This window comes from Grammomys surdaster, unplaced genomic scaffold (assembly GCF_004785775.1).
Source record: "Grammomys surdaster isolate TR1022 unplaced genomic scaffold, NIH_TR_1.0 349, whole genome shotgun sequence".
NCBI classification, from domain to species: Eukaryota; Metazoa; Chordata; class Mammalia; order Rodentia; family Muridae; genus Grammomys; species Grammomys surdaster.
The window spans coordinates 326,728-337,780 of record NW_021604768.1 but is presented as its reverse complement, the minus strand read 5'-3'; the positions used below and the strand labels follow the sequence as shown (position 1 = coordinate 337,780).

The 11,053-nt window shown below is 43.1% G+C and overlaps 1 protein-coding gene across 2 annotated transcripts; it reads right to left on the bottom strand.

Moving 5' to 3' along the window:
- On the bottom strand, positions 1-10,806 carry LOC114630970 (pyrethroid hydrolase Ces2a-like). Of its 2 annotated transcripts, none has more exons than XM_028779290.1 (13): positions 10,651-10,806; positions 9,907-10,111; positions 8,599-8,731; positions 7,784-7,917; positions 7,444-7,702; positions 5,182-5,280; positions 4,777-4,917; positions 4,577-4,657; positions 4,197-4,341; positions 3,678-3,815; positions 3,195-3,267; positions 2,585-2,789; positions 1-275 (listed from the first exon to the last, which is right to left on the bottom strand). In XM_028779290.1, the coding sequence occupies exons 1-12, from the start codon at positions 10,724-10,726 to the stop codon at positions 2,603-2,605; spliced, it is 1,671 nt and encodes a 556-aa protein (XP_028635123.1). In that variant the 5' UTR covers positions 10,727-10,806; the 3' UTR covers positions 1-275; positions 2,585-2,602. The 2 variants fall into 2 exon arrangements, with proteins under 2 accessions (XP_028635123.1, XP_028635122.1); XM_028779289.1 differs by having other exon boundaries at positions 15-275; positions 2,632-2,789.
- Between the last annotated feature and the right edge of the window lie 247 nt (positions 10,807-11,053).

The window sequence follows — 11,053 nt, the reverse complement described above, 5'->3', positions numbered from 1 at the left end:
TCATCACCTATGGGTCATTTTTTATACTTTTTATGTGGAGACAGAACACAACTAAATTTTCCAGTTTTGCTTGGAGTTACTCTATATCTCAGACAGGTCTTACCTTGTGATCCCTAGCCTCTTGTCTTCCTGAGTAGCTAGGATTCAAAGCCTATTTTGTCTGATCTGGCTTTATTTTATTTTTTATGGTGCCCAGGGCCTTGTAAATACATGGACAACTGTCTACCACTGTGTCCTGTCAAGCAGGGCATTAAACGGGGTTCCAGCAAAGTCACCTGAAAGAGAAGATGGGAGACACTGATGAATGCAAGAAATGCCGATCTGTCTATAGTCTGATTAAATCGCAATTTTTAATTTTTCACACAGGTATAATATAAACAAAAATGGCAGGATTTGGGGAAGGGGATGATGTAAGAGTGTGGATGTTCAGGGGGGAGTACAGATATCTTTCAGAACAGAGTATCAGTTGGATGAAGGTTCAGGGAACATGTCACTATTACTTTCCCTACGATTCATTTGTCATTATTTAAGGTGGTACTATCCACCAAGGTTACCTAACTACAAGGTCTATGGCTATTTAGCCTGGCAATTTTCCACCAAAGCTGCTTGTTTACAATAGCTTCTAGGCATCTGTTTCAGTGTTTTCCCACAGAGACCCAAGGCTTTGTGTTAGCAGGCATCTATCAGGCCTATTGCTGATTTTAGGCCTAGGGTTGATTTTGGCCCTTCAGTGTATAAGCAGGGCTTCCCTTGATACCACTTCTATATCCCTAGCCTAACAACTGCTTTGGATGCTTAACACATGTCTCATGACTTAACAGTTCTGCTCTAGGTTGTAAATTCAAAATTTTAATACATGTGATAACCTGATATCATGTGTGAAAATGTCCATAAGACTTATTAAAATCAAAACCTGGGATTATTGAACCTATAATTCTATAATCCAACCACTCAGGAAGGCAAGACAGTGAGATCATGTGTTCAGGCTCCTCCTAGGCTATATAAAAACCATGTCTTCAGAAAGAAGAGCTAGTTACCAAGGACAACAGTTTTCATAGACTGGGAAGAGGTTACAGTATGTTGTGTGCACACTTGGTGGGCATTCCATAATAAAGGAAACAAAAAATTATGTACAGCGACCTAACCAGTCACAAAACATTCTTTTTATATTGAATTCAAGACAAGTCCCAGGATAGTAAGATAAAGTAATGTCATGTTTACTGTGAAGCAGCGTTTAAGATACTGAATGGCAGGAAAAGTGTCTGAGGGAAGCATAGAATTTACTCATGGCTTGTCAACCTTACAACTAAAATAGAATAACTCAATTGCATGTAAACAATCCACACTAGTCTGAGTGCGTAGTTCATGGGTAGAACCATTGCCTAACAGGCACAAGTTTAAGATCAATCCCTAGCACCGTAAACACAATCCACACTCAAGATATCACAGATGAGATAATAATTAAAAGTCTAGAGCATATTCTAAGTGCCTTTTCCCAGTTTAGTGTGTCTATACAGAGCTGATGAGCAGAGACATGCTGACAGTAGGAATTTCAAACATTACTGTGCATATAGAATGGAAATATCCTAAGTGGTCAGTCTCACTGAGCAGAAGGTCTTCTCTGCCCCCAGTTCAAGTCAGCAAGGACTTAATATTATCTTTGTAATGGCCTTGTTTGCACATCCTACCAGGAGAGGGCACAAGAAGGAATACTTGAGACTGATTTCCCAGAGAACTGTTTCTCACCACACAGCATATCTGTGGGCATTGCAACCCGGAATTTCACAATCTATAAGACTGTACATTTGTTACTGTTGTAAGTTACTGAAGTTATAATTTTTGTTTTGCTTCAGAGATGTGGGTCTCGTTATCTTGCCTCAGATTTAAGGAATCCTCCTATCTCAGCCCACACATCTGAGGACACAGATACTATAAGTCATATCTGTTGTTAATGATCTTATAGGAAAGGAAGTCTGAAGGGAAAAAGACTTAGAGAAAGCAGACTTTCTAATAATTATAAATATGAGAAAATGTGAACTTGATGAGAGAGGACACAGAAATTGATGCAAACAATCTCCTGTGGTCTAAAGTCCCAGAAGCATTTCTAAGCATTTCTAAGCATGGTCTAAAGTCCACTTCATTTGAATAGGGTCTGGTACTTGGAGAAGAGAAAACTGAGGATGGGGAGAAGATAGTGGAACGAAGGAAGTCAGGAAGTAAGAAAGTAAGGAAGGGAGGGAAGGAGGGAGGAAGGGAGGAAGGAAGGAAGGAAGGAAGGAAGGAAGGAAGGAAGGAAGGAAGGAAGGAAAGAAGGAAGGAAGGAAGGAGTAGCCTAGTCCAGAGAAGGGTTAAAGAAGATGGGGTACTTTTGGGCTCATACATTCACACTATTATGAGAGCTTTTATTGACTCTAATGAAAGTTTGTCCACAATGATAAGGAATAACACACAGAATGGTTTTCATGCATGTCTGAAAGACAAATGCCAAGGTCAGAAATGCTTATGTACTTGTTCGAACAAATGATTATAGATAAATGGACTTTGAAACTTCATAATTACCCCATCTGCTTTCAACATCACACACCTTTCCTGATACAGGACATTACAGCTCTGTATATTTGTTCTGAGAACCTTTTAGGTCTTGGATCTTCTGGGGCAGAGTCTTGGTCCAGAACTGCATCTTTCTGGCCTTCAGGTCTCGTCCCACAGTAGGCTCAGTATTCAGCTGCAGATACTTCTCATCTTGGTCCAACACAGGCCAGTAAGGTAGACCCTCGCTGTTGGGGTTCCTGTGGATATGTCACCCAGCAAGGAAGAATGACAGTCTTTCTGACTCAAAGCCTGATCCCCTATTTGGTGAAGGCAGTGAATCAGCAGACCAAGGGCCTCAGGGGCCAGATGGACTGGTGTACTGATACAGATACAACTGTCACCACCAATATCTACTGTATGTTCAGCAAGGGCAGATGGCTAGGTTTGTGTCTCTCTCTCAGAGTACAATCTAAAGAACAGTACCACAATAGTGGGACTCATCCACACAGCCTCTGTGGGATGAACAGTAAATGACAAGTAGAAGGTATCTGCCTGGGTGTGCCCTAGATTGAAGACTATCATGTAATTAAGGACATATACATACTAATGGTACACATATTAGACCCAACTGTAATGAGGTTGAGAATGGGAGGTACTCTCACCCATTTCTGGCAAAGTTGGTCCAGTACTTCATCATCCTCCTTTTTAACAGCTCTTCCTCCTTAGTGAGGTCAACTGCAGACAGAAGGAGAACCAAGTGCTAGCCTCCTCATGCAGATGCCAACTCATGCTCTCCTATAGAAACCACAGCCCAAGAGCAAACCCTAGACCTGGTTTATACCTTCTTCCCTCTCACTCAGATTACAGGATTGATCAAAAGCACTACTTGATGTTTCTCAGGTTCATTTCTACAGTGGTGTGCTCTCATTCCTTCTAGTGCAAGCCAAACTGGGAAGGATTTATATTCTAACTCTAGGATATTTTAGAGGGAGGAGCTTGGGCATTGTTTTTAAAGCTCAGATATGGGGAACACTTCTCCTGTCCCCTCCAAGACTCTCAATTTCCCAATTGTACAGAGAGCTCAATAATCCCTCAGGAATTCATCTGATGCTCTATTTCGCTTTGGGAAACCATGAAAGACTCACAATTCATCCCACACAAATAGGAGCCAAAGATGAACAGAAGGTCATCACCATGGTCCCTCTTCCCATGGGATGGCCTGATATGCTTGATGAAACTGGGCAGATGCTGGAACTCATAGAAGTACACAGGAGCATGGGAACCTGGAAGGGAGGACACATGTTGACATGATTTCTCATATGGAGCTTATCTGCCAAACCTTTGATAACAAGAAACCTTGCCCTACAGTTATCTGGAATCACAGTTGAGTGGTGAGATCTAGACTGGACACAGGAAACCTTTGTTAAACAGAGACCCTGACATTCCCAGCTGAGGAGATGAGAAGACACTGAGGGTAACTAACATGTTTCCTCTTCTAGCCCTGGATAGTATGCCAGCCTTTACACTAGACATAAAGATTTAGTGGAGGAAAGCTGCCTGCCACAAGAGACCTAACCAAGACATAGGCCTGGACATTGCAGAGCTCACCTGGGTCCCACAGATCTCAGAACTCCCTTACTTGCTCTAGTTCCAGATGTACTCACGCTGGAAATGTGCCACTTGGAGAGCAGGGATCACAAATGTGATGTCCTCCAGCATCTCTCTGAACTGTTCTTGGAGGATCTCTGGGTCCTCAGTGTTCCCCATGTACTCTTCCATTATCAGGCCACTGCATTCTGGAGGCAGCATCTATACCATAAGGAATCAGGAAGAATGATGACAGGAGGCAGCAGCCTCTAATGTGGCCAGCAATAAAACAGGATGTAGGGGGAAAAATAGAAGCTCTTCATTGATTCCCCATAGAAACACAAACACACACACACACACACACACACACACACACACACTTTATTTTTGGGCATGTCATCTAGGAAAAATATACAGGAACCTTCTCTATCAGGACAGGAGGCAAGGTCTGTCTCACCATCTTTGCTGCAATGCTCTTCAGAACAGTTGGCAGTGTCTCTCTAGTTATCTTCTCTATGATATGGTCAAGGCCCATCAACTGGGAAACAGAGGATAGTCTTAAGTATTGGATGGTTTGGAACTACATCAAGGTATCTCTGAGTTCTGAGTATCTACCATTTGAGGTTATGTTCTCAGGGGCTTAAAACTAGGTCTCACCTTGGGGATTCCCCAGCCACATTCATCTGAGGTGATACCAATGATGCTGGGGACAGGATGAAAATCCTTAGAGGCCAACAGCTCCTGAGGATGCTTGGGTAAGAACTTCCCATCCACCACACCAGGGATCATCTTGAAGACCTACACAGCATTGATGGTCAGTGCTGAAGATGAATCATATAAATATTCTAATGCCCATGACTATCCACAGAAATTCCCTATATCCTATTTCATTCCAGGGTTTCTAGAAGAATCTTTACATCATAATTAGCTTGTTTTGCTCTTTTTGGACACTGTACTGAAAAGACACCAAATCATGGAGACGTGTTAGCACATTTGAGTAGTAAGCAATGGCAATTCCATATTCTGTTCATCAGGTCCTCCAAGACACACAATTCTCCCAACCTCATTAATAGCCAGGATCTCTTGTTCACTCTTTGCTCGCAGGCAGTGTATCAGGGCTTCTGAGTCTGGGGCCCCACATCCAGATAGGTTGGCTACTGTCTGTAAATGGAACAGACAATGGTTAGCTCATCCCTCCTAGCAGGGATCAGAGTTTCTGTAATTCAAGTAGAAGTTATTACCCCTAAATACTACATCCTACTGTTTGTTGTGTATGAAAGGAGGAAGTGTCTCCCATCTTGGGTCCACTTATTGAGTTATTTTTGCTTATTTCTTTTGGTCCCTGGGCGTTAAATATGCTGACTAACTTTGTGAAAGTACAGATAGATAATTTGGTAGCAAAACCTATTCAGATACATTATCATAAGTCAGCTATGGAGGACCAGGAAACTCAAGATGAGATTGTTACAATATCTAGGGTGTTCTCAAAACCCATCTCCACCCAACCTAAAAGAGGGGACTTCCACTCCTAGACCAAGCAGAGAGGGGCTACTCAGAACCCCCTCTGACTGGTGATCTAAATTCTTGCTTAGGCTGCAAGGCTAAGCACTGCAAGGGAATATAGATAAAAATTTAAAATATCTCTCTGGTTTCCTGAGGGACAAGCCTGACTGCATAGGGGTTGATGTAAAAAATATCCAATATCCGGGAAAAAGACATTGGGATGGGAATGGCCCTCATGCCTCACTGAACAACCTCAGGGGGACTGGAGCCATTACAAGGTCCCCTTCAATTACTGGAGGTAGGCCTCTATCCCCGCCTTCGCAAGTTTAGAATTGCCACATCCCTTCTATACTTAGAGAAGGGAGGAGATGTCAGGGGCAGCCCTGCTTATACACTGAAGGCCTAAAATCAGCCATAGGACTAAAATCAGCAATAGGCCTGTCATACATGTTTGCTAACACAAAATCTTGGTTCTCTGTGGAAAAACATTGAAACTGATGGCTATAAGCTATTGCCAACAGGTAGCTTTTGTGGAAATTTACCAGCCTGAGTAGTCATAGACCTTGTAGATAGGTAATCTTGGAGGATAGTACCAACTTAGATAAATAAGGACAAGTGAATCATAGGCAGAGTCATAGTGATCTGTTCCCTGAAACTTCACCCAGCCAATACTCTATTCTGAAAGATATCTGTACCATTCCTGAACACTCATGCTCCGGTGTCACCCCCCTTCCCCATGTCCTGCCTTTTTGTGTTTGTAACCCTTGTGTGAATAAGTAAAAACTATGATTTGTTTTAAAAATAAAGAAAAAAAAAGGAAAAAAGGAAGTGGGAGTTTTCAAATTTTCTGCTGCTCAGAGGTGACAGCTGGGAAAGACCATCCTATCTGCATACTGTTTTGTGGTTACTTTAGTGTGTGTGTGTGTGTGTGTGTGTGTGTGTGTGTGTGTGTGTGTGTATTACTTATGGGTGACAATAGGTATGGTGTAGCATATTTTGCCCATGAAGGCCAGAGAACAGTCTCAGCTATTACATGTCAATATATCCCTTGTTTGCATTTGTCTACACCAGCTTAGCTGGCTTCTGACCGTCCCAGGAGTCTTCTGTCTTTGTTTTCTATACTGCCATAGGAACACTGGGGTTTCTGACACTTATTGCCACCATCAGCTTTGTATGGGTTCAGAAAATTTAAACTTGGAACCATATTCTTGCACAGCAAATATTTTTACCAGCTGGCCCTTTCCCTCAATTCATGTGTTCTTGTTAGATTTCTTGTTCTCAACTCAACACAATCCATGATCATCTGGAAAGAGGAACTTCAGCTGAAAAAAATTCCTCTATCAGATTTCTCCATAGGCAAATCTGGGCATTTTCCTGAGAAATGACTGATGCAGAAGAACCCACCTCACTGTAGGCAGTGCCACCCATGAGTAGGTGTTCTGGGTTGTATAAGAGGGCAAACTGAGGAAGTCATGGGTAACAAGCCAGTAAGCATGTTGCTCCTTGGCTTCTGATTAAGGTCTTGCCTCCATGTACATGCCTGAGTGCATACTTTGCTAAAGACAAGTCATAAGATGTGAGCTGAAACATTTTCCTCCTCTAGGAGCTTTTGGTAATCATAATCATCTTTATCACAATGATAAGAAACCGACTGGGAAACCATGCATAAGTGTTTTTTTGCCAATGAGAGAAATACTGGATAGAAAATTCCTGTCATATAGCTTGCTCAGCATATATAAAATTCACTTAACTGAACACCAGATCTCCAGGGGCAATGACTGAGTTAGCCTTCTAGGGGCTGGTGTTCTTGAGGGTATTTACCTTGTAGACCCCATCAGAAGTGTCAGAAATGAGGTCAGGCAGCAGGGCCACTCCACTCTGCATAATGGCTCCATGAAAGAGTCCTTTGGACATGGGGGACACAACATGGGAAGACACACTTGTGCCTCCTGCTGATCCACCAAATATAGTGACTCTGTCACAGTTGCCTCCAAAGTAAGCAATATTTTTCTGCACCCAGCGTAGGGCAGCCACTTGGTCCAGGTATCCCCAGTTGCCTCTGGCATGCTGGTCTCCAGTGCTGAGAAGTAGCAGGAAGAAGAAATGCATGGCTGCCCATGTACTCTTGAGTCTGCCTTACCCAGCCCAGTCCCAGGCTTACCTGAAGAAGCCAAGTATACCCAAGCGATACTGGACAGAGACAACTACTATTTCCTCAGTAGCTGCCAGTGTGGATCCATCATTCATGGAAGCCCATCCTATAACCAGTGCACCACCGTGGATCCATACCATTACCTGGAGACAACAACTCAGATGCCAGGGGGCCCACACACATCCCAAGCTCATCTAAACTGCCCACTAGACTATGAACTGCTTTGTGCTGTGCAGGTCGACCTACAAACAGATCTCAGGATCTCAGAAGTGACCCACAGATGAGGAGCTTTAGGCTTGTGAGCATGTTTCCATTCCTGCTTTGCCAACAGAAAATCTCAGCATGGATTAGACTCCAGATCTAAATTAAAGTCATTCTTTCTCTCAGACCCATCTAAGTAGAACAAAAACTGGAGGGTCTTCCTAAGTGACTTTCCTGATTGCTAATCAGAATGGACATCAGATCTAACTGGCCGAACAGATAACTTGCTGCTAGAAATTTGGGTGATGTCAATATTCAGCTGTTGTGCACCAACCTGAATTGGTATGCCAAATTGATAGAATTCCTGGTTTAAATTGAAAGCTAGATCCTCTTACCTTCCAGAGCTCCAGGACTCTTACGTACACACACACACACACACACACACACACACACACACACACATTTAAGCAGTTAACAATGGGCTGATGTGACCTTTTTGAACTCAGTCAGGTAAGATTACTAATCAGGATCTAAACTATGGTGGAGCTCGGAATTATTTTGTTCCCTCACATCCTCCACAGAAATAAATGACCTGTTCCCAGTGGCCATAGCCTGACACTCACAGGCAGGTTAGAACCCTCATGGGCATGGGCTGGTGTGTAGACATTGAGATACAGGCAATCCTCAGACATAGGAGGCATGGTCAGCTTCATCTCCTCCATACTCCCTAAGTTCATCATATCAGTCTGCAGACACCTAGTGAAAATGGAAGTCAGGAATTCCAAGGTGTATGATGGTCAAATCTATATCTTAGTATGAATTTTCTGTTAGGAACCCATAACTGCTGCTTTCCAAGATGGCTTGCTGACATGATTCTTCTTTAAAGTCCCTACCACATTAAAGGCCATCAGTCCTGTGCAAATGGTAATAGAGACAAATTTTTTGATGGAGGCCTTGGTATACATAGTAATATTCTAGGGGGCTACTTTATAGAGACTTATGACAGCCTCACTGAAAATTATATGCTTTCTGTTCCAATATTCAATCATTCTATATATAAAATCTAAATACTGGCATGGTGGTTAGATTTGATCATTGACTTGACACACTGTAGAATTATCTGGGAAAAGAATCTTACTAAGAGATTGTCTTTATCCTGATGGGAGATCAGCATGCCAGTGGAAAGTTATCTTGATAAAGTTCTTTGCAATAGGAATATCTGCACATGGTAGGAGGCACCATTCCCTAGGAAGGGGCTGCTGGATTGTATAAGAATGGAGAAGGTAAGTGAAGGTTAGTAGCCATGTCTGTGACCTTTAAACTCTGTTCCTCACTATGAATGTGATGCAATCAGCTTATTAAACATCTGTCTCTGTGATTTCCCACCTATGGTTGATTATATGCTTGAATTGTCATCCATAATAAAATCTGTATTCACTAATTTGCTATCCAAGGATATTTTATCACAGCAACAGAAATAAAACAAATATATTGGGTCATAAGATACTGTGCACACATAGCAACTATAGGAATGAATGGACAATACCATTCTATAGAATATTGAGAAATTCTTCAGTTCACTTCCAAGTACCAATAAGGTACCTCCTAATTCCACATAGTCTCCACTTGGAAGCATGTGTACTTTTCCTTAGTCAAGATACAGGGACAATGAATGATCACAGGGACAGAGAAGAATGGGTTCAGTCTCTGCTCCTTACTGCAATATCTTTAATTAACTCCCTACAGGTGCCAAGCTCTGACCCAGCAGGCTGGCATGGTTTTTGTACTGTAATCCTTCATACATTTGTCAGAAACATGCATTGGAGATGCCCCTGAGCACAGGAAGAAAACTGCTATAGAGCTGAGGTGGAGGAAGCACTTCACTGTGGCCTAGAGTATAGGCCTGGAGTCCCCTAGGTCCCAGAACTTACATGGCTGGCTCTGAGGTTGCATCTCTTACATCACTCCATGGCTCAGGGTCCTCAGGAGGTGCAAAGCGCAGTGGTCCTACAGGAGGCTTGGCAAACGGAATTCCCAGGAAAGTGTAGACACCAGCTTTAGTGTCCTTCACATGGACAAAGCTGCCTCTCACCTGGCCTGTGTGTGTGTTCCTGATGGGGCTGGCTGAGTCCTCACCTGTAAGTAGAGAGATGTCATCAGCTGGCACCACACTTGGGAATTTCTACCTTGTCATCACCATGATACATGGGGAAGATAATCTGTGTTGTCTCAGTTCTACAGTAGGATGTGGAAAGGAGGATTTCTGGATCACCTAGGGACAGATACCTTGTCCACTGACCTTCCTGCAAACTGACAGGGCTCTTCCATATTCAACAAAGTGACAGGCTCAGAGCCATTTGGCATTATGAATGAATCATATTCATTATGCATGTTCAGTAGCATTTCTAGGTACAACCACATACAGAGGTGGGACTTGTCCTGTTTCCTCTTCTGTCCTTGTTGCCTCCTTAGTATGTGCTAATCTCAGATATCTCTGACCCCTGTGTGCCCTGGTGAGACATAAGCAAGCACAGTATCCCCATGTTGTCATCTGTCATTCTCCACCAGCTCCTTTTCCCTCCCTGTTGCATTCCATCCCACAAGCTCAACCTCTGATTTTACAGAACTCAGACAGCTCTGACCCATGTCCCTTCTGCTTGCTAAGATAGTCTCACCATGCACAGGCTGGAGAAGAAGAAGGAGTCCATAGGCCACAACAAACAGCAAATCAGGAAGGTTATCAAATGACATGGTTGAATCTCAGGCTTAAACCTGTGCTGCTGCAAGATGAGAGTCTCACAGCAGGAAACTGAACAGATCTGCCTGGCTCAGGCAGGAATTTGTACCCTTATGGGTGTAGGTGTGGACATTTGATTGAATGGGGCAAAGTTCTTATTGCAGAAGAACAGATAAGGCAGAAGCCACAGGAAGCCAATAGCCAGCAAGCAGGGCAAAGCCACTGCTTTAGTTTCTGCTCCTTCCCTGGCCTTCTGGACAGACATAGCATGGCATCTCAAATCCTTCTTGAATGCCAGGATCTCTGATCTCCAATATGGAGTCATCATGATACCTGGCTCT

Bases quoted from the DNA above. Each gene is read 5' to 3' on its own strand.
- LOC114630970 (XM_028779289.1), bottom strand. From the start codon at position 10,726: ATGTCATTTGATAACCTTCCTGATTTGCTGTTTGTTGTGGCCTATGGA. The intron at 8,732-9,906 runs GTAAGTTCTGGG...CATTTTCACTAG, and splicing joins GCAACCTCAGAGCCAGCCAT to GTGTCTGCAGACTGATATGA. The intron at 7,703-7,783 runs GTAAGCCTGGGA...GCTACTTCTCAG, and splicing joins GGTATACTTGGCTTCTTCAG to CACTGGAGACCAGCATGCCA.